Here is a 27,865-nt window from a genome sequence, read left to right as displayed (position 1 = left end):
CAAACACTGAATGTATATATCTATATTTATATTGTTTTCTTTAATTAACTTAGTAGCTATATTATTATGTTGTGTGACTTCACGTCCCTACAGAAATAACTTTAATGTGAAAAACTTGTCAGTGACACACCGGAAAGAGGACTGTGTATTCTGAGTGTTACAGCAAACAAGAGGAAACTGTCCGTCTTTCTATTTACGATCGCAGAGCCGCCGGATGGTTTCGGCTTGTTTTGCGGAAGTGATTATTTTTCCACCATGCTATATTGTGTACATTGTTTCGCACACGTCCTATTGGTGTCACGTAGCTTTGAAAGTGGTTCATAAACAGAATGAAGTGTGACACTGTAGTGATTAACTGGAGTAATTTGGGTTAATTTGTCGGGATATTGTGCAACATCTGACATGAATGTCTACACACAGTCGTTTATTTCTAAAAAAAGAAGAAGAAGAAGAAGAAGAAGAAAGATAACACATTGGGGTCTATTATTTAGCTAGCTGAAGACAGAGGGGAAATACATCTCAGAGCTGGAGGGTATGAGTGTGTGTGTGTGCATGTCAATCCCTTTTTCCCTTAGACTGTTCAGATGAACGTGTTATCTATCTGATCGTCTTTATTTGGTATCACATGAGAGCAAAGTGCCAAAGGAGTTGTTTTCATGTGCGGTGAACACAAACCCACGCCAACATGTAGACGCTATGGTTATTTAATAATGTTCTCTTTGTCATCAGTTGTCTCTCGTTTAGTCTTCAAGGGTTGTCTTTCACATTGGCCCACGCCCGAACATAGGATGAAGTAAATGTTGATTATATAATCTGCTCTTGGGGTAAACACGGGTCACTGCTGGCTGATATTACGTCAAATAACTGCAGCGACGCTCTGAATAAAGGGTTACAATGCCGTGAATGTGGTGGTCTTTAACATTAAAAGGTAATACAGAATGTTTTCCTTGCATTCCTGCCTATCGAGCATTCAAGCATGCGCATACGAAGCCAAGCGTTAGCCTTATTTGGATATGATAATAAGCGGCTGCCGACAGCCAATGAGAAGCGAATGTACCTCCACGTGACTGTGAAAGAGAGCTCACGAGGCGGGGCCAGGCACGGACCTTCAGTTAAAACCAGTGGAGGAGGTACAGCGCATTCAGTGTAGGGAGAAGCAGGGACTCACTCAGAGGGAAAGTTTGTTACTATGAAACTTAGGAATATTTACAAAATATATACAAAATTATCAAAATCCCTCGTGCATCAATAACTTGCCCCAAGGGTGCCAGGTTTTAGGCTTAGTTTTCCCGGAATGGGCTTCTATACTCACTATTCTTACACTTTTTTGAAAGAATGTGTGAGACAGACAGTTAGCCAGCCAGCTAGCTAGCTAGCTAGCTGAGAGGTGAGACAGGCGGCAGGAGAACAAAAGATTTTTTTTGCGTTTTGGCCGGTTGTACTGACACCAAGTCCATGCAGAACGCGTCATTACCATCACAATGCCCGTTTTACTTTTTCTGATAGACACGTCCGCTTCAATGAACCAGCGCACCCATCTGGGCACTACCTATCTGGACATAGCAAAAGGCGCTGTTGAGACTTTTATGAAGGTACTGTAACAACGGGACACATTGATATATCGGGAGATCCCGAGCGAGGGGGGAAATCGCAGTTCAGATCGTCATTGTACTGTTGCAAAGCTCGCCTGTCAAAGCTGATCTCTCGTTAACCGTACATAATTCTTCTACTATTTCCACAGCTCAGAGGGAGAGATCCGGCGAGCCGAGGGGACCGGTATATGTTGGTAAATTTTGAGGACGCTCCGTTCGGGATAAAGGTAGAAATTTGCTTTCGGGTCATGTCCAGCTTTACATCTGTCGTCCCCACCGCTTCACCACGTTGTGATCACTGTGTCAGTCGTGTAGAGAAAATCTTCAGGAGGAGCTTTCATACCCCTTTTAAAACATGGCCGACATTTTGTTTCAGTGTGAGCAGCAAGGAACTCTGGGTGTTATTTATACAGCGAGGTAATATCTAAGGGGGGAGTGAGGAGGAAGAGGAGGGAGTGATAGACTCGTAGCCTACTTTACTTGTTTAGAGAAAATTACCACTTTTTGTCACTGGAGACTGTGCGACTTTATTTGATTCCAAGCCGGTTGCACAACTCTTGTGGTGGAAAAATGGATCAAACTGTATGGCTGTCAAAGTATTGTTGACATGCATTTCTTAACAGATTTTTTTTCTTTTTTTTCTTTTTTTCAATAAATGTTTTTGTAACAGTTTCACAGAAATGCACAATGAATCAAAGCCATACCAATACAGTCCAGTCAAAATGACAAATTAGGTTTAATGACAGTTTGTCTTAAACGTAATGCATTTCAGACTGATTCATTTTATAATGTCAATTTGTAAAAAGTTACCCATCTAAAGAGACCACCCGTTTCCCTGGGATAGTTGACTTTTCTGCAATCCCTCTTCGTGAGCAAGCATGTGGCGACAGTGGAATGGAACAGCTTCTTTTTTGCCAGAAGGAAAACCTCAGTACTCGGTGTGAATCGCCATCAACGGAAGGCTCAAGAAGACTGAAAGCAACGCAGGAAAAAAGCAAAAGTACATCAATTTAACAGCAGAAGTGGCTTTTAATGGTTCTGCCTGGGAAAGAAAAAAATACCGAAACATATTGACAGGGTAAAAACAGCATTTATTTATGCAGTTTAAACTCTAAAACATTGTTTTATATTCAATAGACCTGTTTCTAAAAAGATGAGTAAATACAATTTCTCTTATGAATTAAGTGAGAATATCAAATAAAAGCAGGAAACATTAGCAATAAAATATTAAGTGCCTAAAACCTCCTTCAGCTGGGTTAAACTGTGCAACTTTAGGTGCTGTTGTGTTTATTTTTTAGTGGAAGTGATATTTATTCCAAGTTCTGTGCTTGATGAAAAACACCAAATGGAAAAAATCTGTCGGCATAAACCTTACTTGCTCACTAAATGTAATGGTAGAGAACTAGTTATTGATTTGTAAATGAAAATATGCCAAAGCAATAGTGTGTGTGTGTGGTGGGGACAATGGAGCCCATTTAATTAGAGAGTATAAAGTTCAGCTGTGAGTAAGAAGTTGATAACAATAATAAATACATGCAAACAGCATTTATAAAGTAATAGTATAGTCAGTAAGAGGGTGGCTTCAGCAATGTTTTTGTCTTTTTGTTTTTACTTGAATTTAAATTGCTTCTATAAAAAAATCTCTTTTAAGAGGTGAACAAGTTTCTTTTTTGCAATTACTAAACTGAGGTGGAAAATGTGACTCGGTAAATCTTAAATCCAACATTAGGGCAACTGTTTGTGCAATTTCTTTTCATCAGCATAAAGATGGAGAGACGCATCATTAACTTTTTTGGAAATTGCAGAAGGGGAAAAAAAAATAACTGACCTAACACAATGCTTTGGGGCACGCCTTTTTGTGACATTCATGTTATGGGAGGGAAGACCGCCGAGTTAAACACACTATTTATAACCTGAAATAATTTAATTTGGATGGCTTTGTCCGAAAGGTTAATAACAACCTTTTTGTTTGTTTGTTTGTTTCCAAAGGCCGGATGGAAAGAGAGCCATGCCACTTTCATGACAGAGCTGAGGAACCTCCAAGCAACCGGACTCACAACATTTGGCCAGTCCTTGAGGACAGCTTTTGATTTACTAAATCTCAATAGATTAGTCACTGGGATAGACAACTATGGCCAGGTACGTAGCCTCTGGAGACGAAGAGAGGAAACAAAAGTTCATGTGCAAAAAGCCCACTCACCAGCTCATCCCCCCCTCCAGTCCACAGCCTCACCCCAATAGTGCAAGCATCAACAACACGCACACCCTGCTGCCACACTCTCACAGTCGAATAACACAACAGCAGCTTAGTTGCAGAGAAAGGGAAGTAACATCTGTTTCTTTCACCGTTAATAAGGTGTTATATTTTCATTTTTAGCCCCTAATCACTTGTTGGAGCTGTTCTTTTTGGCGAGGCCCAACAAGCATCTTCAAATAATTTAAAATAAGAATTACAGCAAAGTTTGAACTCGTATTTGATTAAAAAATAAAAATAAAACTTTGAGATCTTGTCCTTTTGGAAGAGACAGTTGAGTTCAGGTTTCAACCGTCTGATCTTGGAAAAAGTCGGCTTAGACGTTCAAGAACAAACCAGAAATGACCAACTCCGTCATAAACTGGAAACTGTTTAAACACCAGCGGCGCGGTCCGCAGTGAAATGTGTTTCACGTCGCTGATCATGAAGGGAAGCGCCGACTCCAGAACCGACGCTTTCAAGTTTGGCTGCAATTCTCACACATGAACGTCTCCTGGAACCCGCTTTATTATGCTCACAGGAGGAGAAGGCGAAGCTGTTTGGTCACAGCGATGGGAAGTGTGTTTGAAGGAGTCAAGGTGATGTTTTGAAACTTGAGAACGCAGTGTTGCTTTTCAGGCGTAGAGGCTATGGGCTGCCTTTTCTGCTCAGCGGCTCCGTCCTCAGTGGGGTGAGGAAAAAATATGGGCAACATGTTTGCAGCTAAATAAGTCGAGCTATAATCATATTTTTGTATGATTCTAAACCTCTCATGGAAAAGAGACACGCTGCCTCTCTGGCTGGTAAATTAAATTTTTTTTCTTTTTTTACTTTCAAGTCTATGAACTTTCTAAGCTGCTTATCCAGATTTTTAAGCAAGTTTTTCTAAGGATTTAGGCTCTAATGTATTTGTAAAAAAAAAACATTCGTACCATTTCTTTAATGTATATTTTTCAGGTTATCTATACAGCACCAAATTCTTGTTCACTTATGTAGAATTTGATTCGTCCCAATTAGCTTAAAATCAGTGCAGTTCATGCTCATATAATTCAGTCATGAAGTCAGATTTAGGACGATGCTAATCCGTTACTCATTTAGAGCAAGCATGTGGTGACGGTAGTAAGAAACAACTCATTTGTAGACAGGAAGAAGCCTCCAGGTTTTTCACATTTAGTCTCAAGTGTTTACTTTTTTTTTTTTTTTTTACAGTAATCCATAAAATAGTCTTAAAACAAATCCCAAAGTATTCATCCACAAGGGAGAGCTCCACAATTCAAGCAGTAATAACAGCGGGGCTTGCTAGTAGAAATGACAGATGCGTCTCTAAGAAGAGCGGACTCGACTCCCTGCTTCAAGCCCAAATCCTCATCAAGCCAACAGAATCTGGAAGTCATTCAGCTCTGCAGCCCGAGCTTCAACCGGTGGTGCCAGCTGACATCACCCGTATAAGATGAGCTGCAATTCCTCAGAGTAAAGCACTGGGAAGAGAGGGGCCAAAAATGGAAAGCGAAGCGTTTTTACAGTTTCAGCTTCAGCCAGCCTCCTTCCTGTCAGATCGCCTTAAACGTGCGTCCAAGTCTTCTTTCATTGCACCACTTGCCATGCGGTGCTTCATAGAGATCAGAGAGGCTCTACTTTGACGGCATCATTAGAGCGAAGCAGGTCACAGGATATGCAACACCTCCCCACGTAATATTTCTACAGTCAAACGGCCGGCTTTAAAACTCAAACTTCACTTTTTGAGTCATTCTCGGCTTCGTATACAGTTCCACTCCCATAAACTCGGACTCTTGGCATCAGTAGAGTATTTTTTTCTTTTAACATCTGTTTTTCCTTCATGGAGATGAGTGCTGAGGACGAATCTGAAACATTTCCTGCGTTTATAGCCGAAGGGAACCTTCCACTTGGTGTAACACGTCCGTACGCACGGCGCACATTAGACGCTCCGCGGGAGTTTGAATATCGCTCTGGCCAGGGCTGCGGGCGCGCACGCCGGCGAACACAAACAGTAGACACCAAGGTCAGGGTTAGTGTGTTCTGCACCTGTCTGTGGTGACCTCTAACGACCGGTTGGTGTGACTGTAATTATAATTTAATAACCACCTCCCCCTTCTCTGCCTTTTTGCTACTTAAGGAGGTCATTTGTTAAACAGATGGCACACTGCCACCACAGTCACTATTACTTTATTATGTCTATTAGAAAAGAAGTCGCTTATTAAGAGGCTGTAATTACACTCGCGTGTACTAAGAGGGATCTTTTTTTTCATGCTTTTAAATGGGTAGATCATCCCATTTAAAATATTATAAAAAATATTTCCTTTTTATAACCAGGCAGTGGAGAAGCTTCACCTCACTTGTTTTTGTCTGTTTAGCACACAGATACACTGTTTGTCCTCTATGGTCTACATAGCTGCTGATTGTGTTAGAATATGTAGAAGTGCATTTCACATCTTGAGCTTTTTTTTCTTTAATCATTAACTTTTATTTCCTCCAGGAAAGCTTGTTTTATTTTTTTTTCCATAAAACAAAACTGCTTAATGGAGAGAGTGTGAGATTAAATGAGAGCAAGACAGACGCAGGTTTTAGATATAAAACCTGCTTAAATCTTGTTTAAATGCAGACTCGAATGCATTGCTTTTGAGCTTTAATATTTTTTTTCATGTTACAATCACATTTGATTTACCTGGATTTTTTTTTGGTTAGACAGAATCTTTTGCAGTTAGATTAAAGTCTGGATTTGGACTGAAACACTAATTGTCCAGTTCAGGGATGCACAATGTAGGCTCACTAACATCGGCATCGTTATTGTTAATTTTTTTAACATATCTGTAACTGGTGCCGATATCAACAACCAATATTTATTCCCATGTTTTTGCCCTTTGGTTCTGGAGAGGGAAGTGGAGGAGCTTGATTATGTGGAGCCATATTTTCCAGACTATAAGGTGCACTTATCAAAAAAAAAACAACAGTGCACCTTATATATTGTTCTAGAGTAAAACAGCCCCCTCTAGTGTGTTAAAACATATAGTTTTTCAACTGTGCTTCAAGTGTCTTGTTGCACTTAATGCGCCTTATAGTCTGGTTTTTTTATCGGTGCACCCTATAGTGCAGAAAATATGGTATTTGTTTCGACATATCATGGTGAAGCAACACAGGATTATGGGTAGTTTAACTGGAGCAGTGTTGAAGTCAGTGGTGTCTATTTTTCATTTTTTTATTTTCCAAGTTGTCAAAATGGTTGGAAAAATAGATACAATAATCAATAATAATTGGCTATCGGCTATAAAAGCAATATCGATATATTGGCCCAAATTTTCCCATCGCTGCATCCCCTGTCCAGTCAGGTCATTCCCTTAGCTCTGTCCGAGTGGTTAAAGTCGTCCAGTTTTCTCCTTGACCTCTGCTGTGTTAATTTGCTTTTCATGATGCTGTTTGCTGACTTATGATCTCTGACACACCTCTGAGGCGGTGAAGCATCCTTGGGAAAAACCCTGCCCCTGCCTTACCTGTTTAATTTTGAACGATTGGCCGATACTTACAAGTGAAGACAACCTTATCTACCTCTGAAAAATCAGCGGTTGTCCCCTTTGCTCAGCCGTAAGAGAGGACTCTCAACTTTGTTTCACAGGTATTGTTCAGCGGTTTTCAGATTGGAACGTTAAATATGTATTTTGAGCTTATAATGCCAGACATTGTCCGTTTATAAGAAGAAAAAAAAAACATGTATCAGCATGTCAAGCTTTTAAAGATTGGCGATCAACCAGAAAACTGCAATCCTTGCTCCCCTGGCTACAATGTAGCTGACCACCATCGGCGTGTGAACGGGTGATTGTAGCGTCAGCGCAAAGTCCTGTAGAGTCGTCAAGATTAGATAGAGCTCTTTACAAATGCAGACTATTTGCCAGAAAATCCAGTTTGAGATTTTCAAAGGCATGCATCCTCAACCCCCCCCCCTTTGGGGCTCATGCACTACTTTTGTTTTGCCTTATCAAGTGATAAATAAATAAATTAACCCTCCTGTTATGTTGCAGTCAAATTTACCAGTTTTAAAGTTCAAATTATTTTTTTAAAATAGTTGGAAGTATTTTTTTGCATGAAACCTTTTCTATTTGTCTTAATAGGTGAACTCTACATATAAATTGAAAATTTATTCATTTTACACATTTGCTGCCACCCCTGCGTCTACATTTTACATAGATACTGTTTGGGTCAATTTGACCCGGCAGTCAAGTTGAAGGGTAAAAAAGATTTTTTTTTAAAAGTCCAATTCTATATGTTTCCTTGCAGCTATGAAGCATAATTTACCACACCACACACACATACACACACACCACACACATACATGAACACGTGCACGCACACTCTCTTCACTAGGAAACCGCGAGAAAGCAGGTGTTCATACAGCTTTTGACGGGAACCTTTTCCGTTCCCATGGGCAAACTCCACCCACACTGAGTGGACACTCGGCAGAAGAAGTGAAACATAAATACTCTCTGCATGGCTCATTTATCTTGATTTTAATCAGCGGGTCAATTTGACACTGAACAGTATGTGTGTCTCAAGTTCAATTATAAAGATTAGCCCTTGAAAAAAAAAATCGAAATATAAATTTTTTTTACAAAAGATCAATTTCAAGGAAATTAGTTTTTTTGTGTGTAGGTTTATTAGTGGACAGAAAAAATGAGTAAGTTGTTGTCATTGATCCTTTATTTGTGAGAAATAAAAAAACATCATTGCACAAATATTGATTGAAATTGTTAGTATTGGAGTTGATAATGAGATACAAAAATGTTTTTGATCAATTTTTTGGTTTCTGACACCATTGCATGATTAAAAACACTCCCTGGGTCAAATTGACCCAGGAACATTAATGCTGTGACTCAGAAGTGAACATAACGGGAGAGTTACATTTGCAGGAAAGCGTTCAAGGGGATAAATCCTTCTGCAAGCCACTGCGAGTAGAACACGAGTCTTTTTCACAAGCAGAGACTGAATCTGGGGAATCTTTTCCTTTTTTTTATTTTTTGAGCAGTCAAATCTGACATGTTGCATCAGCACTCTGACACCAATCATTTCTATTCTTCTTCAAGCTCAATTTCCCCCCAGCAGCTGTAAATCAAAGCCTAACAAAATGGATGTGTCAGCTTTGTGGTTCAAGTATTTTCGCTCCCCCTCGTTTTTTTGTGCTTTGCTTTGTTTAATCTGAACGTTCATAAACTGCCGGAAGTTCTAAGACGTTCAGTGATCCTTAAAGAGCTCCAGAGCACGATAACAAAGGGGACTGAGCCTGCTGGGGGAGTTAATATTGCTCCGGAGTGACTCTGTCTGCAGTAACAAAGAGTCCTCCAGGTTGCCAGGCATCTGCGATGACTCTACCCCTGGGAGAAGCAGAAGAGGGGTTTAGGAGGTAAAGCGGGTAATCCTGACACTGATCAGTTTCCATATGGGGGCCAATCAGAGAGCAGAAGACGAGGACGCCGTGAAAGTGATGTCTAGTTCTTACCTGATTATTAAGCCAATGCTTTTTTTTTTTGTTTTGTTTTCTTAATCAGTATCTAATGAAAATCTGTTATCTGTATGAACTCATTTATACCTGCTAAATCTGTTGTTAAATACCAGTAAATGTAAAATAAAAAAGAAAATGTTTTGCATAAGCAAACATTGAAGCAGCAGCAGGAGGAGGAGGGGGAACCCAAGCTCGTGTTCTGTTCTGAGTTTATTGAGGTCCATTCTGATCTAAACAGAAAAACACCCCAGCAGCTATTAAAGCCGAGGGAGCAGATGTGACACGATTGAAATCAAAAATCATTTGGCCATTTAGACCCATTGCTGACTCATTAGCATGCCAAGAAAGTTCCCATTATGAAAGGATTTTGGGGGGGACATGGAGAAATAACTAGGTTGTCATGGATACCTCCAGTAGAGCAGATTTCTGTCGTCTCGTGCTCTGTTTGCTTTGGGTTACACAGACAGATCCGTCATTCAGCAGCGGACGCGGCCCACAGGTAGAGAGTCCAGACCGAGCGGTTCTGCTTCCATTCGTAATCGCTCTGCCGGTACGGGACGGCCTTTGTGAAGTCCGTGTGACTGCAGCGAGCCGCCGCCGCTGCTGTCTGCTGACAGAACCTGTCAGGCTGCATTGAGGGCTTAACGCCGTTAACTCATGATCTCGAGGCCCCGGCGGAGATCCCGTAAGACTGATGCGCAGTGATAAATGCAGTTCTGCTCCAGTTTCACACTCTGTGTGGAGTGCAGATGTCAGGAAATATTCTAGGATCAGGCAGAAAAGAGCTTTCAATATGCTGTCGTTTTGGAGGAAGGAGGGGACAGGAAATGGAGACGTAGCCAAATGCAATTAAGACTCAGATTAAACTAAGGATGTACATTTATCGGCTTCAGTAAAGGTTAACTTAACGCCATTAAATGGATCTCCTAAGTCAGGGGTGTCCAAAGTCGGTCCTCGAGGGCCGGCAATCCTGCATGTTTTAGTTCTCTCCCTAGTGGTAGTAACAATAGTGGTAGTAACAATCTCCTCAGCAAGTCAGTGTTCTGCTTAGGCCTTCTGATGAGCCATCATTTGATGCAGGTGTGTAAAACCAGGGAGAGACCTGAAACATGCAGGATGCCGGCCCTCGAGGACCGACTTTGGACACCCCTGTCCTAAGTAATTCTGGCAGTGGTTAACAGTAGTCACCCAACTGTTTCCAGCCTTGTCGCTATATTTAGTGACTTTTCAGACAAAAATATCGGCTTCGACCGGAATCTGCTGGTCAGGCTTTTCAATCGGTGCACTTTTAATCTAGAGACCAAAGGCTTTTTTTTTTTTTTTTTGGTTTTTGCAAGATAATATGATTTGGTGAGTATTTGTCACCATCAGTTTTCAAGTCTTGTCACAGATTCTCAATAGGCTTTGGGTCTGGACTTTGACTAGGACATTTTAACACACGTGCCTTGATGGAATGATGTAAACCATTCCATTGCAGTTCTCGTTGTTTTCTCACTTGTCCTCATTGTGTGTTCGCCTTGGTGTAAAGTAAGGGGAAGCTTTTGTGCCAGGATCTCTCTGTATTTAGCTCCATCCATCTTCTCATCAGCTCTGAACTACTAATTATGCGACTTCTGGCTACGCTGAACTTAATTTAGGGGCATCACACTGAATACAAAGACCTGTCACAATTGTTTGGATTTTCATCTGTAACAAGTGAAAAAAACAAGCATTTCCTTCCCACTTTATAGCTGAGCTCTGCTTTGTGTCACAAAGTGGCAGTAAAATTCATAGAGGTCTGTGATTGTTACAAACCTTTGCAAGGCGCTCTACATGTCGCTTCATGCTTCTTGGTGGTGTTTTTCTTCCTACTCTTTTTAAGGATTTCCCTGCATCTTTTCTCGTTACAGGGGAGGAACCCTTTCTTCCTTGAACCTGCCATCATAATTGCAATCAGCGATGGCAACAAGTTGACCGGTGGCAGCGGCGTGCAAGACGAGGTCAGTCGGACGTCTTTAATCAGCATCTGAGAGAATTTAGCATGCGGCCTCTGCTGATGGGCGGGGCCTGCAGGAAAGCATCTTTGATCAGGGTTGTTTCTATGGTCATCAGAATCGATTTTATATTTAAAAGTTAACAAAATTGTAGAATGAATGGGAAATAATTCAACTTTTGATTTTTAAAATGGGGGAGAAAAAAAGGAGGTGCTCAAAATGTTTTGTTTTTTAATGTGGAACTTCTCTGTAGTTCTTTTTCTACATCATTTTCTTCTTAATACATTTTCAAACAAATGTATTCATCAGGCATCTTCAAAATAATTTTGCACAGATGAAGGAGGATATTATCTTAAAATGTACCTTTACATTTTTTAGCTCTTTTGCAAACTGTGAATAAAATAGTGACAGCAATAAATGTATAGATGATCGTGTTTTTGTTGCCTTTGGTGTTCAAAAGTGGCAAACATTAAAACAGTTCAGAAATCATAAGCAAGAACATGACTGAACTTGCAAATAGAGGTGGATGGTTATTACTGGTCATTTGTATGAGGAACATTTTAATCATGAGGAGAAATACCAACAACATGGATGAGGAAGTTAATTTAGCCGGTTTTTTTCCACTAAAAAGAAAAAAACAAAATACAGACTTGTATAAAAATATAATTAAATGTAATTCCTGTGCCTTTCAGTAATATAATAGTAATGCCTAATTGAAGGAGCCAGTGTGAGAATTGGTACACTTTAGAGTTGTGTGTGGTGAAGCGTATTTGCACCTGACAGTAGTAGTTTGGATGTCAGATCCTCTGTTTATATGTTAAAAAAATAGAAATGTTCTTCATTTTTTCCCTCTTTGTTTTGATAATTGCATAAATAAGCAAGGTGGCCTTCAGCGTTTCCAGAACATTTTTAGTTTCAAAGCTGCCCTTGACAGTCATCAGCAAGTAGAGATGCAGAAATCTGTCCTAATTATTAAAAATATATTTTAAAAAAACATAGTGGAATCTCTCGGATCTCAGCGTGTTGTCATGTCCTCTCCTCTCTAGCTCCATCTGCCTCTGACCACCCCTCTGCCAGGGAGCGAGCTGACCAAGGAGCCTTTCCGCTGGGACCAGCGACTGTTTGCCTTGGTGTTGCGTATCCCCGGCAACGCCTCGGTGGAGCCAGAGCCGCTCGGCGGTGTCCCGCCCGACGATTCTCCCATCACACCCATGTGTGAGGTCACTGGAGGTTGGTGAAGTTCTCGTTCACAGGCCATGCGTCTACTCTGGTGGTTAAAGGAACTATCCGCTAAGCTTGCTCATGAAAACCAGTTTGCTTGCTGGGCGAGTTTCGTTGAGGTGGCGGTTGAGAGACGATTGTTGTGTTCAAGAGGAGCGTGAGGTTTTCTGAAAGCTGCTGTTTCAGGTGCATCATGGGAGTGTTTTGACAAATGACCTCGGTTTGTGTTGTGCCATTTCTCTTCCGCACCTCCAGATACAATGATGGCAGCAACAATAAATCACTCCAAGGCCCCTAAAATGACCAGCCAGAATGTTAATGAGGCTCATCAAGCCGTAGAAAACCTTTTAAAGAACATTTAAAAAATATTAAATGGTCTTTTATTGTTTATTTTATACATTAAGATGTAAATCTGCTTTTCTATTTTTTATTGTTACACAGCATGTGGTATGTTTTCACGGCTTTAGCTTCTGTACACAGCCTGGAAAAGTGAAGAAATCTGTAGAACTTAAGAATTTTTCCAGATCTGGACAATTATAGAGATTATTTGTAGAAATATTTGTCTATCCTCACTTTATTCCTCATCCCGTTGTTGAACATTCATCCGTCTTTACAGTGCCTTGCAAAAGTGTTGATTCACCTTGAAGTTATTCTCCATTCTGTCATGTTAAGACCACAAACTTCAACGTGTTTTAATAGGATTTGATAGATCAACACAGATGATGGGAACAATTTGGAAATTATGTGTAGTTTGCATATGTTCAGTTTAAATCTAAAGAGTTTGGACTATTTCAAACCCACTCACTTTACGCTGATAACCCTAAGAAGTGACTTAATTTGTGAATAGTCTGTCGTATCGCAGCAAAAAAAAAACATTTTCCTTCCATTTTGTGTTGATGCATCACAAAATCGCAGAGAAATCCATTTAAGTTTGTTGTCATAATGAGGAAAAACAACTTGTCACCACTACTTAAGAAAATATTCACATTTGTGTCGTGATACAGGCCTTAAATTTCATCCATAATGGTCTGAAAAAGCTTTAAGTCGGAGTAAGTGAAACCTGCAGAAACTCTGTTCTTTCAGTTTCATATTTTTGTAGGCTCCGTGTTGAAAGTGAGAAAAATCAGTTCATAGTCTTTTTTTTTAGTATTTGTAGTTCACACCTTTTTTTAAAAATGGTTTTAAAACACCTACATTTCCTGGGAAGAAACATTGAATCTTTATATAGAAACTGTACGAAACCCTGAACAAATTCAGTCTATGCTCATCTTTGTTTAATATTAATTTTAATACCAGTTTATTGCGCTCTTGTTTCTTCTCTGGCGTTCTCTGAACTGAAAGCTGTCTTTGATTACGGGAATTGGCTCTCCCAGGACGGGTCCGATTTCAAATAAGTTTAGAAAGAACGTTAAATCAGGAACGAAACCGTTTGTAGTTTTGGCTGCCAAGTTGCCGGAGCGGCTTTCATGTTGCGGCGCTCAGCTTGTCGTAATTCGGTGAAGAGAAGAAGTGAGCCTGGGCCGCACAGCAGAGCACCGGTGGAACATCCCGGGACAGGCTCCAAGTATTTATAACACTACATCAAAATAGCTGTTTGTTAAACACATCCTGCTGCAGAACAGATGAATCATCTGTCAGTGCTAAATGAGAAAAGCGTAATACATACTGGGCCTTTTTGAAGCTGGAGAAAACGATTCGTCTTGGCAGCTGTTTTCTCCTCCAGTTAGGGAGATCCCTGTGCTTCCTCTCAGTACCATTTCGCTCAACATGCAACTGCTGTGTTTACAACTTTGCCCGAGGGGAGGATATAAACTCTGCTCAAACATTGTACATCTTCAGTCCCTCCAGCTCAAACTGGCGGGGCAGTAGCACAGCAGTAAGAAAGTGCTTTGTTGAACTGGTGATTAAGGAGAGGAAGACTCCTCCGCTGCAGCTTTGCCCGCATAGCAGCTGCTTTAAAGAATATATTCATGCTTTATAGAGGCGGGCTTGTTCCTCCAGCTGGCGGGAGGAACACACCAGAAACGATGCTTGCGTCCGTTTTAAGATGAGCACAGTCAGAAAGAGAGAGAGAGAAAACTGGGGGTTACCGCACGGCGCTCTGAATGCAGAACATGACACGGCTCCATTGTCGGCGACGGTGCGCGGCGCTCATGCCGCCTGCCCGTTACTGCTGATGGCAGAGCTGACACAAAGCCACTGGCGAGTGAAAGGGGAAGTGAATGGGTGCACAGGAGGGTCACTAAAGGTGAAGCGAGAGGCTGTCACTGATGAGAAGGTCAACTTTGATTGATCACTTTACTTTTTTTTTTTTTTGTCTGAATTGTGGCCTTGTGAGAAAACTGATGTGAAAAATGGCTTAAGACAGATTCAAAGCTTATCACGGCACCAATTCATCCGTATGCTCTAGGGGTGCATTGATGAATCGTTCCCAATTTATTTAGTTTCGGGTAATCAGCGATTGGCCGATGCTACCCTCTACAAAGGTCTATACATCGGCCGCTAGCTGCTTTTCCATTGACCATAAAATTGCACAAATTGGAATTATGAAAATAAATTGGCTTAATAGAAACGCGCCAACTGGGAAAACATGTTTTTGAACTCCCCTATGTACGGAGGCCTCTGTCCACAACGTGGCTGTCAAAGGTTGAGCCTAAAGATCCTTAAAGAAAAAGATAAACGTTTTTTTGCGATAGGATGACGTAGATCTTTTTAGCCGCATCAAAGTTTGTGTATTTCTCAAAACTTAAATAGAAACGCGCACTGGCCTCTTGGACGTCTTGCAGCGTCACACAGTTCAGCAACAGTTGAGTTTGCCAAGTTAGATATCAGTCCATCATTTATGTTGCTGGGCTAACACATAAGTGCAAATAGCTAAAAGATAGGCGTGATGTTGTTTGCATTAAATACAGAGGTGAAGTGGAGAAAATCTGAAAAGCCCGTATTGTCTAATGAAGCGGTGAACCAGAAACAAGTGCTGATGTTGTGTAATTAGGCGTGAGCTGGTATGAATTTGTCACGGTGTGATGGCCTTGATTTACAAGACGGTGAACAAGTTTGATTTCTGTTTCTGCCAGTATACTGGTAGTCTGAGAAACATTTACTGGGACAGTACTGGAGAAGTTCAAGAACCATCTGACTAAGAGCTTCAAGATACTTTCCAGCGATGATCTTTGGTTATCTTGTTTCATATTGATGTTTTTTATGGGTTCATAATCGATGTTGTTGTTTCTTGTGTACACTTTGTGTAATTCTATGTTTAGCAGAAAAAAAAAACCTACGAATGACTAAAACGAGACTAAATATTCGTCGGCTTTAATCAAGCTAGCTAAGATGTCCTGTTTGAGCCTTTATAGTTTAACTTTGAACTTTTTCACTGACCTGAAGTTGACGCTAACCTGTGTGTTCTGTGTGTTGCAGGCCGTTCCTACAGTGTTTTTTCCCAGCGCATGTTGAATCAGTGTTTGGAGTCTCTTGTGCAGAAGATCCAAAGCGGCGTGGTGATAAACTTCGAAAAGACCGGACCTGACCCCCCTCCACTGGAAGGTACGAGAGGCTCTTCTGTTTCTGTGAAATCTGTTTCCAACGAAAGACGAAGAAGAAACCTCCTTGACATCTGCTGTGCTGCGTTTGTTTGATAAAGCGAGAAGCTTTTTTACCTTCTCCCACTCACCATTTTTAATCTACTGAGCTGAATTCATTAGGATAATCCTCCCACCTTCATGGTTAACTGCTAACACGCATATCAGAACTGTTCAGTCGTCTCGTTGCTGCAGAAACGTTTCTGCCTGGGTGAACCTTTCTCTCTCTGTTTCTGAGCAGACGCTCCAGCCGAGGCGCTGAAGTCCAGCCTGCAGCCTTGGCACTGCTGTCACAAGCTCATCTACGTACGACCCAACCCTAAAACCGGCGTCCCCATCGGTCACTGGCCCATCCCTGAGGCCTTCTGGCCAGACCAGAACTCTCCAACACTAGTAAGAGAAACACAAACATAGTATATAGATTTTTTTCTCCACTAAAACATGATTTTCACTTATTTATGCATACTTCTTCAACATAAAGTATCCATACCTCTTAAGCTTAAAGTGATGCTCTGTTAAAACACCAATGATTTTTCCTGGGATTTTATTGGAATAAAAAGTGGTGTATTATTATGATGCAAGAACGTTTTTCTAGACTCTTTTCTAATACAAATCTAAAAGTGTGAGTCATTTGTATGCAGCTTCCTTTATTTTACTTTACTACATTAAACAAAAGAAAAATAAAACAATTTAAAGGTGCGGTTAATGATTTCCATCTCTAGATGTCTAAAGTTAATTGAAGCAAACCCCAAAACATTTGCGTCTTTAATAATAATAATAATAATAAAGATAGAAGTTAAAAGCATTGAATTGAATCAAGCATTGCTTTTAACTTCTGTCTTTCAGATTTTACCGCTACTACTGCCACTTCACTTTCTATTTTGTGTTGATCTGTTGCATAAAATGTTATAAAAATACACAGAATTTTGTGATCGTGACAAAATGTGGAAAGGTCCACAGGGTGTGAATACTTTTTTTCCAGATGGTAAGTAGAAATGGTCACTTGTGCATCAGTGGTGGGGGAAAGCTGTATAATCCTCCTCCATAGTTGCTGGCATCCTAATTTAAGCAGCAGACTACATATTCCTTAAAAAGGTAAAAGTGTGTGCTGTTTTTATTCATAAAAATAGCAATAATAATAATAATAATAACCTGTCGTCTGTAATCCGACATAGCCGCCCCGCTCGGCCCACCCCCAGGTCCGGTTCTCCTGTGCGGACGCCGAGCCCATGGTGATCGACAAGGTGCCCTTCGACAAGTACGAGCTGGAGCCTTCGCCGCTCACGCAGTACATTCTGGAGAGGAAATCCCCTCACACCTGCTGGCAGGTACGCCTCAGAAAGCTGCACTCCGAGAGGAGAGAATTGTATTTCTAAGAACGCTACTGGACTGCTGGGAATCTTTCTTTTAAGGTTTTAAATCTCATTTTAGTCCAGATACAAATTTGCTCTGATTGTGCAGACTGAATGGCTTGGTAGTTGTTCTTTGTGAGAAGTTTCAGACCTTATTTCAGCTGATCAGTGACAAAAACCGTGTGTGTGAGAGAGCGCCGTCTTAAATGTTGGCTGTTGCTTGTTTGTTTTTCCACAACTCGTACCAAACCACTGGATAATTGCAGGCTGTGACTGGTCCAACTGGACACTGGGAAAGTGAAAGAATTTGAGCTCAGTTTGCTGTCGGCTGTTGTCACCTGTCAGGCCAAGAAACTGAAGCGTCCTCTTAAGAGTTATTGTGTGGGTAAAGCTATCTGCAGAAACACACGTTCCCTGAGGAAGAGAGGGGGAGGAATTCACTCAGATCACTGCGAGAGATTTTTTGCCAACCAGTGCATTTAGCACAGCTCTGCACAAAAAAGAACATTTATTCCAAATACACAAGGAGTGTTGTCTTTTAGTTATCCTTAAAAGATGTTTTTTATTGTCAATGTAGCTTGTCATGATGTTTAAAGAGGGGCAGAAAAAGCAGACGTGGTAGATTAGCAGCTGCAGGCGCGGAGCTATAGGAGGGACTGGGGGGGGTGGCTGCCCCCCGGCCCGGGCAGCCCATGGGGGCCCGGGTCTGGAGGTTCCAGGGAGGGAGGAATGGTTTCAAGTCGCTTTAATGTCTGATTATAGACGGAGAAAGTGCGCCCTCGTCTGTTGAGAAAGGTGTATTTAATGTTAAAGCTATTTTCCCTCAATGGAATATATAGTAGTCAGTCCCAGTGACTGTTTCACCCACAGTTTATCCGATGTGCATCTTGGGTAAAGATCAAACGACAAAAGCGGCCCCCAGTCAACAGTTTCCAGCAGCGCAGGTGATACACGTCAAGGGCCCGGTCATTGGCCCCAGCCCGAAGCTGACTTGTTCCGCTAGTGAGAAGCTGATTACATGTTTCTGTGAAATGTCGTCTCTGCTGCCCAGAAATTTCTCTGTTAGCACATCATGAAACCGTCACACAGTTGTAGTGTCTTCAGTCAGAGACCTTTTCAGATTCATTGCAAGACAGACTGCTACCAGAAATCCTTCCTTGAGTTCATTGAGTAACGTGTTACAGTCAAGTCAGTTTTATTTGTGTAGCACATTTCAACAAGGCAGTTCAATATGCTTTACATGACAATTAAATTATTAAAATAGGATTTATTTTTCCCTTTGGTTTTCATGCAATATGTGCATATAAGGTTTTCACACAAAAAAAACGTTGATACTGTAAGGATTATTCCTTTTTTATTAACTATATTTTTCCCAAAAATGTTTTCAAGAAAACATGCATTTTTGCAATGTAATTTTCCATTAACTTTAAATGTTCAATTGAAGAAAATATGACACCTAAAAACAAAACTTTTTTTTTCTATTAAAATTTGAAACAATTTTTTTACATTCTGAACTGCAAAAAAAGTCTTTATTTGATTCAAAGAGTCACGTTGCTTTTGTGACTTGAAACAAATATGTTCTAGCTAAACTGAAGGAAAAAATAAAAAGCCCCTTTGGATTGTTAAGGTTTCTTTTTTTACAACACTTCTCATGTGTTGTAAAACATTTTGATAGCCTTTATTAGTCTTAAAAATTATACTCTACTTTGTGACCTGTCACATAAATCTCAGTAGACTACCCTGAACGTTGCGGCTTCAACTTAAAGAGTGAAAAGCGTTTCATGTGGAAATGACCGACGCGAAGCCGAGGGCGTAGAAACTGACGGATGAGTCTGCTGAGAACAGAAGGCAGCGATGAGAAACTGCGAGCTGTCGTCCGGTCGTACGGCGTGCATGTGTTCTGCTCCCAAATGGATCAAAGTTTGACAGTGGCAGCCGGAGACTGACACACACCCCTCGTACACGGGGAAAAGCCAGATTGTTTGTTTTTTATTTTTTTCCTGTCTGTCAGCACACCTGACCAGAAACTGCATTGGAAAATATTCAGCAGTTTTACTAAACCGCCGTATTTATTTACAGAAGCCGCTCACTGGGTCTGCTGTTGACTGAATTTAAATGGACCGAAAAATAAACACAGGGAGGAAGTGAGCTTAAGCAGACACAGAGGATTGGATTTTGTAAAAAAAAAAGAAAAAAAATCTTCTGATTATTAAAATTTTTTCCTGATGTGAATAGTTTGGAGCCAGATGTTCCATCTCCAGACTCCTGTCCTATTTAACCACATTGACTTTCTTCCAGGATTTTGCTGAAACAAACACTTTTAAAGAGGACTTCTTTTAAAGAGACGGCAACCTTTTCTTTTAATCCTGATACATTTAAGTTACTCTTAGACATTTATTTCTAGCCTGCAGACGTCTTAATGTGTTTTAATTACTATATATTTAGACTTATTGGAGCAATTTACCAACGTAATTTCCTTTTGTACTTCAGCCTTTTGTTTGCGGATTCGAGTTCAAATGTCGCTGCTGATTTATCGATCGGTTTATGTTTGCTTTTTGCAGGTGTTTGTAAGTAACAGTGCCAAGTACAGTGACCTGGGTCAACCTTTTGGCTACCTAAAGGCTAGCACAGCTCTCAACTGCGTCAACCTGTTTGTAATGCCCTACAACTACCCCGTCCTCCTGCCACTTCTGGGTAAGACTCGGCTCCACGCGTTTTCATTTTTACCTCGAGAAATTTCCAGAGTGAAATTCTGCGGAGCATTGCACAATTTCCAAAGTTTTAAAAATGGATGTAACAGAAAAGAAAATGCAGAGTTTAGCTATTTCTTCAGGTTTTTCATGGAATAAAGACATTTGATTTCCTCAACAGAATGACCCTAAGCGTACATGTCATTTTGATTTAGATCTGTTTTCCTTGTTGTAGGGCTGAGAAACTATGTGGATACATCAACATGTCATATGAGAAAATGTAGCCATCATCTATTTAAATTGGGTTTTTTAAAAATGTTTTTCTTCATATCAAAACTTAAAAATAAGAATAAAATGATTGCTCTTTAAACATCACAACAATTTTCCTGTTGTAAATACTTATAAAAAATTATAAGAGCTCTTTATTCAAAGGCTCGGGTAATATTTCTGTCTCTAATCTAGGGCCGCAACTAAAAAAAGGGTCACATTCATCAGATTTTTCTTTCAACAACTTAAGCATGTCTTTATGCTATATTAGTAATGCCTTAAAAGATGCAAATAAATCTTCGATTAATGACTAATAGTCTTCAATGTCGGTTTGTGAGAAGACAAAGCAGGATAATTACTGAGTGTTTGCGAAGATTAGAAGAAAATGTCAAAGTTGAATATGCAATTCTTATTTGTAACATTTTTTTTGTTTATACAGCTATTCCCAACTAAAAATATATATATTTTTAGTTGGGAATGATATATTTTTTAAATGCGTTATTAAAAGCACAAGACGAATAAAGATATTCATCCCCATGACGAGTTCATGTAAACGTCTGAGCTCTTTGGCAGCTTTATTTAGAAATACCAGCTAGAAAATGTATTTAATCCATTTTGAACAAGTTTAATAAAACAATTGTGGAATTATGGGGTTATGAAATACCGCTGCAGCAGCAACAACAGTGGTACTTTATGTGTGTAACATTGTTTCAATGTTGTGCTTCTCTGGCAGACGACTTGATTAAAGTGCACAAGTTCAAGCCCACTCTCAAATGGCGGCAGTCCTTTGAGAACTACCTGAAGACCATGCCTCCTTATTATATCGGGGTAAGTTGATTCGGACCAATCTGAATTGTTACTTCATTTTTCTAAACAAAAGAAATAAATAATGTTCCCTTTTCTTTCTTTTTCGTCGCTCAGTCCCTCAGAAAGGCGCTGAGGATAATGGGCGCGCCGAACCTCCTGGCCGAGAACATGGAGTACGGTCTGAGCTACAGCGTCGTGTCCTACCTGAAGAAGCTCAGTCAGCAGGTTTGATGACTCTGCAGTTTTACATTCCTCTGTTACTCCTTTGCAATGACTTTGTTAAAAATAATTTCTTTCTTTTTTTTTTTTGCCACGTTGCCAGACAAAAATCGAGTACGACCGCCTGATCACCTCGATCGGGAAGAAACCCGCTCCGGAGCCTGGCATCAAGGTGCGATGGCGGGGCGGCGGCATCTCGCTGGCACAGAGACGGGATTTCATCCAGCAGCTGCAGAGTCTCACAGGAGAGGCTCCCACTCTGCCTCTGGAGCTCAACCCTAAAGAGTTTCAGGGCTTCCACCTGGCTCTGCTCAACAAAGTAAGAAAAGATGGATAAAATACGCCATGGCTGTTTTTGTTTTTAACATCCTCTGTGACTCTCCTCACATCCCTGAGTGTCTTCCCTCCTATTGCTGGGATACAAGACACCATTTTAAAGCTGCTTTTTTTTTTTTTTTAGTCCTGGTTGTATTTTTTATCTCACTCTCTTCTCTTTGCCATCCTTTCTTACCTTGCGCCTCCTCAGGGTCTGAAGCCTCAAAGCTTTAGAAATCCCTACGACATCCCACGCAGCCACTTGCTCGATCAGCTCAGCCGAATGAGGAGGAACCTGCTCAACACCACCGTCTGCACCTTACGAGGGCAGGACTCCGGTATGTTGTCTGTGGAGACGGGACTTTCATGTTACTGTAAATGCACCGATCTGAACTTTGTGGCCAGTCTTCTCTTTTAGTAAAGATTTCACCTGATGATACGACGTTTGGCCAATTTCTCTTCAAGAACTAAAGTCAGGGTGTTCACACATCCTTAAGATGTTTAAATTCATTAGAGTTGGCCCAAAATTTGTTAATCACAGGTGTATTTTATCTTGTATATTCTGTATAATAGGGCTGCACAGTGGCGCAGTTGGTAGAGCTGTTGCCTTGCAGCAAGAAGGTTCTGGGTTCGATTCCCGGCCTGGGGTCTTTCTGCATGGAATTTGCATGTTCTCCCTGTGCATGCGTGGGTTTTCTCCGGGTACTCCGGTTTCCTCCCACAGTCCAAAAACATGACTGTCAGGTTAATTGGCCTCTCCAAATTGTCCCTAGGTGTGAGTGTGTGTGTGCATGGTTGTGTGTCCTGTGTGTCTCTGTGTTGCCCTGCGACAGACTGGCGACCTGTCCAGGGTGTACCCCGCCTCTCGCCCGAAACGTTGGCTGGAGATGGGCACCAGCACCCCTCCTGAGCCCACTGAGGGAAAAAGGGTGCAAGAAAATGGATGGATGGATGGATTCTGTATAATATGTTTTTCTCAGCCAAACGTTTGAGTCGTGCGCAGAAGACATCTTCATTACATTCTCTTGAGTTTAACTAGCCACTGTAGCCTTGCAAGCTGGCTAGCTTTTTTTGCATCTATTGTAGGTAAATAAGTTCATCATCAGTTGACTGGACGATGTGTCTTTGACACTGGATCATTTCTGATGCCAACCTGTATAATGCTACGTAGATTTTCTGCAAATAAAGCTTAGCACTACAATAGAAAATATGCAGTTTTCTTTTGTATATTCCTGTCGTAATACAGATCTTAAATTTAATTCATAATGTTCTTAAAAAGTCTTAAATTTGAGATAGTGAAACCTGCAGAAACCCTCGTAACATAAAATTATACAACATAATTTAAATTTTTTTTTTCAGCCACTTTTTCAAGTGATCTTTCATTGATATTTAAATATACAAAATTCAAATTTCCCAACTAATGATTTACAACAACATTTAATTTCCTTTTTGGATCAATAAAGTAGTTTTGAATTGGTTTATTCAAATTTGTGTATTTGTATATAAGAATTTTGTATATTATTTTAGCGAATTTATATCCTTATTCTAACTATAAACAGTGTTTCCATCAATATGCTCATTTTGAAGTATCCCATTTGAAAAGGCAGATGGAAATTTCACGAGCAAGTTTTTGAGCTTAATTGAGTTGTTCCTGTTTGTTACAGCCATGCGCAACGTCGACATCTGACAAAACTATGCTTTGTGCAACCTGTTTGATTCGCTCCAAATCAGTAGATGAAAACCCATCTAATTTGTATTTCCTTTTTTGTAACATTTTAAAAGTCTATTCAAAAGTCACATGACAATTAGACGTAAACATGTGAAGTTTTCAAAATGTTGCCATTAAGTTCCAAGAAAGCCAGAGGTTGAAAGCTTGAAATAATTAAACAGATCAACTTTAGTTTAAGATATTTAGCCTTCCCGCTGTCAGACTTGCTCTCTCTCGCTCACCTACAGCCTGAATGATGGACAACATATAAATGGATTTATTTTTCAATGACAAACTTTGAGTTTCTTAAGGGCATCCGCACCAAAAAGTCTTGTTTATACTAGAAGATTGCAGGGCATAGAGCATGTAGCGTTCATCTTCTGGAAACATACGATTCCGACAAGCTGAAAATTGATCATTAGACTATTCCTCAGAGGATTTCTGCTGCAAATACACTGAAAATTAAATTAGAACCTAATTTGCCCTCTGCTCGTGTTGTTTCCAGACCAGCTCCACAGCGTGCCAATCGCCCAGATGGGAAACTACCAAGACTTCCTTAAATCTGCCCCCCAGCCACTCCGAGACGCAGATCCCGAACAGCCGAAGCGTTTGCACACGTTCGGAAACCCCTTCAAACTGGACAAGAAGGTGCGCCTCGTCCCGTTCACGTCAGCCTTTACGTAGAAAGGAAGAGCACTTTCTAAAGTAAAATGCAACCACCCGATCTCCCTCGCAGGGCATGATGATCGACGAGGCGGACGAGTTCGTGACCGGCCCGCAGAACAAGGGCAAGCGACCGGCAGAGAGCAGCAACATGCCGGGCGGCGGTCCCAAGAGACGGCGCTGCATGTCGCCCCTGCTGCGTCTGGGCCGGGCCTACACGCCTCCGGTGACACCGCCCGCCAGCCCACGACACTCGACAGGTCAAATCCGTGGTCTTTCCTCCAAAATAGATGAAAATGGACAAGCAGATCAGCTTTCCGTCGCCTCATCGACGTTTTCTCACAGCTAAACCTGATCGATAACTGATCCTATCTCCTAACTCTCTCACCCCGTAGATATGGACTTAAACGATGGCGCGCCAGAACCTGAGCTGATAATCAACCACCTGAATCAGAACCACTACAGCCCCGACACGAACTCCGACCCCGAGGTGGACCACCCGTCAGGGCCCACCGACCTCCAGGAGAACCACACCGCCGCCGAACCGCAGCTTCTCCGGCACAAGGACGAGGAGGAGAACGGGATGCCCGGGTCGTGCGAGCCGCCGGGCGGCGAGGGAGGGGTGGAGATGGTGCTGATGGAGGACCAGACAACCCGCTTCCTGTCGCCCGCCGCCCTGAAGAAGCACATTCACGGCGAGACGACGAAAGTCAACAACGAGCTGAGGGTGCTGATCACCAAGGAGATCAGAAAACCTGGCAGACGTACGTACATGTGGGGGATCAGGACTGGTCCTGCAGAAATTCTGGCCGACAGACCGCGAGCACATTATTAAGAAAATTTAGTGGAAGGAAAATGTGCAGTAGAAACAAATGCCAAATTACTGTTTTTGTCAAGCTGTAAGTCATTGTTATTAACAGAAATGAACACTTGAAACATATGAAACATATCACTCAGGCGATTAAGCGTCTCTTTTTAAATTGCATTTCTGAAATAAATGACATTTTTAATTCTATTCTGATTTATTGATATGTGCTTGTAGACATGAGCACAAGAGTGGCTTGAAGAAATGGACCTCAGTGTCATGTTTATACTTTAGTGAAAGATAAATTCTATCTAGTTAGGACAGGAAGAGAGGCAGTATGTGATTCATAACTGTAGGGGGCGCTGTAACTTTTCCTGATCTATCTAAGCAGTTGAGCATGACTTAAATCATTATTCAATCAATAACGGGATTACGTTTTTCTCATTAAGGAGTTGGGCTGAAGGAACTTTGCCTTTCTTGTGTTTCAGACTACGAGAAGATCTTCCTCCTCTTGAAGCAGATCCAGGGAACGTTGGACACTCGGCTCATTTTCCTCCAAAACATCATCAAAGAGGCCGCCAGGTAGCAGAGCTGCACTTCTCACATCCAAGAGTGATACATAGAGCTATTAAGTAGATTCTTTTACCAACATTAAAACCACCGGCACTCGTCGGCCACTTTACATTCTCATTAACTCGAACAACAAATCAAACACAACTTGGCTGCCCTAAGCTTTTAGTCATCAAGACGCGGTGAAGACGATTTGCTGGAGTTCATAATGAGCATCAGAAAGGAGATCGAAGTGATTCTGAACACAGCGTGGCGGATCATGTCTGCACAGCCACTAGATCCAGTTGGATCACTTGAAGAATGCGCTGGACCGAGAGAATCAGTTCTTGAAGTTCAGCTGACAAATCTGCAGGAGCCTTTAGTACCAATATAGTGTACCTAATAAAGTGGCCCTTTTGGGTCTAGGTTTCCCCTGCACATTCTTTTTTTGAACACCTTTGAAATATTCATGTTTTGCTACATAGAAACAAATAATTATAATACCTTGCAAAAGTATACGCACCCCTTAGACGTCACATAACACTACAACTTCTACATTTAATGTGTTTTTATGAGGGTTTTATGACAAACACAGATGAAAAAATTGTACATGGTCTTAAAAGACCTTTTTTATTCAATAGGTAAACTAAAAAGTGTTGGGTTGCATTTGTAATCAGCCCCTCTAACTCCTACGCTCTTAAATAAAACCCATTGAGACCACCTTATTAAATAAAAACCTCAATAGTGAGTTCGGCAATGTACCGTGACGAAAGTTAATAAAACATAAAAACATCTAGCTTAGCTTTCAGTAGGTGTAAACAATGTTGAAAATGCAAACTTTAAAATGTTTTTTTTTTTTTCCATCGTCAAAGGTTTAAGAAGAAAGTTCTCATCGAGCAGCTGGAAAACTTCCTCGAGGAAATCCACAACCGATCCAATACCATGAACCACGTGGACATGCTCTGAGACCAACTCAAACTGCACAGTCTAATAATAATAACAATAATAATAATAATAAACCCCATAACTCTCCGCATCCCCGTGGAAACAACCACTCCCCTCCTCCTCAACCAAGACCCAAAGACGAGACGCAGCGGAGTCCGGGATCTGGAATACCGAGAGATCCCCAGTTTGACATTTAATCTACAGGGCCGGGTAGTGATCGCATCTCATGACCCGGGTGGAGTTGAAGACTTTTTTTTTTTTTTTGTCACAGAGGATCTGATGATGATGACGATGAGTGTGATGTTCAGATGGGGGTTTTTTTCCTGTGAAGATGTGGCGGACGGAGTTCAGTCTGAGCGTTGCGTGTTTCCAGATATCTCAGGGTCGAAAGGGATCCAGTGAAGATGTTTTTTGTTTTTTTCCCTTCCACATTAATTTCTTTTCCATTATCCTCCCCCACCGCAACGTAGTAGGTATTACTTTCTTACATTTCTGATTGCGAGGGGAGTGATGCGAGGAAAACCGATTTGTTCCAATCGAATTTCTACACTCCACCGACCAGAGGCACTCCGCTCCTCGGCTCTCGAACAGACAGAATCTGATTTCAAGGTCACCGTAGTCGATTATCGACGTAATGATTTAGGTGTCGGACGAAGTCGGCGGTTTTCAAGGATCCTTTAAACCTAGAAAGGTTTGTTCTGCGAAGCAGAGTTACAGCAAACTAAATGCAAAGGTAGGTCATGAAAATGGGGACAAAAAGCTCAGGAACCGTCATTAATGCATCAGCGTCAGCAATAACATCGAGTCCCCCTCCCCCACCTATTTATTTAAGCCCCGAAAGGGCTGATATGCAATGTGAGCTGTCTGCTGGAAGCGATGATGAAGTGGGGTCTTGGTTGCTGCCAAATTACTGAACTAACCCCCATCAACTACCCCCCTCACCCCCCGTCTGCCACGGATCTCAAACCAACTTCTTGTTGCTTCACCGCAATTGCACTTGTGTAAATTTGAGAATTATTATTTAATGTAATTTAAAAGAGGAAAAAAATGTTGTTATTGTTGTTGCAATTTCTGAGAAGGAATGGGAATCCATATTCGGCGTTCTCAAATGTACACAAACTGACCCTCGTTTTGGGTCCAGAGGTCAAAAGTTGATTTCCGAATCCAGTGGCTCCCCTCTTCCTCCGCAAACCCTCCCCGGATAGGGACCAAAATCTGCCATACTTGTCTTTTATGTGTGAAGAGGCCGCTACCAAAAGAGTATTTTGAATACACTGTAAAGATGTAAATAACCCTAGAGTACTATTTAAAAGAAAAAAGAAATGTTCAGTGGAAAAAATGGCCTTTTTGTAAGTATTTCCATAAATAAAGTTTCTATTTTACACTGTGAAGGGCCATGTAAATAAAGTGTTCCATAAATGTGTGACTCCTTGAGATTT

General features: G+C 41.2%; 1 protein-coding gene across 1 annotated transcript; it reads left to right on the top strand.

Moving 5' to 3' along the window:
- Positions 1 to 184: 184 nt before the first annotated feature.
- ints6 (integrator complex subunit 6) lies at positions 185 to 27,852 on the top strand. Its single transcript, XM_081600683.1, has 18 exons — positions 185 to 1,592; positions 1,742 to 1,819; positions 3,582 to 3,731; positions 11,221 to 11,310; positions 12,351 to 12,534; positions 15,946 to 16,071; positions 16,348 to 16,499; positions 17,282 to 17,434; positions 20,020 to 20,152; positions 21,149 to 21,243; positions 21,337 to 21,447; positions 21,545 to 21,760; positions 21,968 to 22,094; positions 23,970 to 24,112; positions 24,201 to 24,387; positions 24,523 to 24,891; positions 25,421 to 25,514; positions 26,354 to 27,852. The coding sequence occupies exons 1-18, from the start codon at positions 1,482 to 1,484 to the stop codon at positions 26,445 to 26,447; spliced, it is 2,613 nt and encodes an 870-aa protein (XP_081456809.1). The 5' UTR covers positions 185 to 1,481; the 3' UTR covers positions 26,448 to 27,852.
- Positions 27,853 to 27,865: the final 13 nt, after the last annotated feature.

This window comes from Poecilia reticulata, chromosome 2, assembly GCF_904066995.2.
Source record: "Poecilia reticulata chromosome 2, P_reticulata-male-v2, whole genome shotgun sequence".
Lineage (NCBI taxonomy): Eukaryota > Metazoa > Chordata > Actinopteri > Cyprinodontiformes > Poeciliidae > Poecilia > Poecilia reticulata.
Note: the sequence above shows the minus strand (reverse complement) of the source record. Positions and strands in the feature narration are given on the sequence as shown.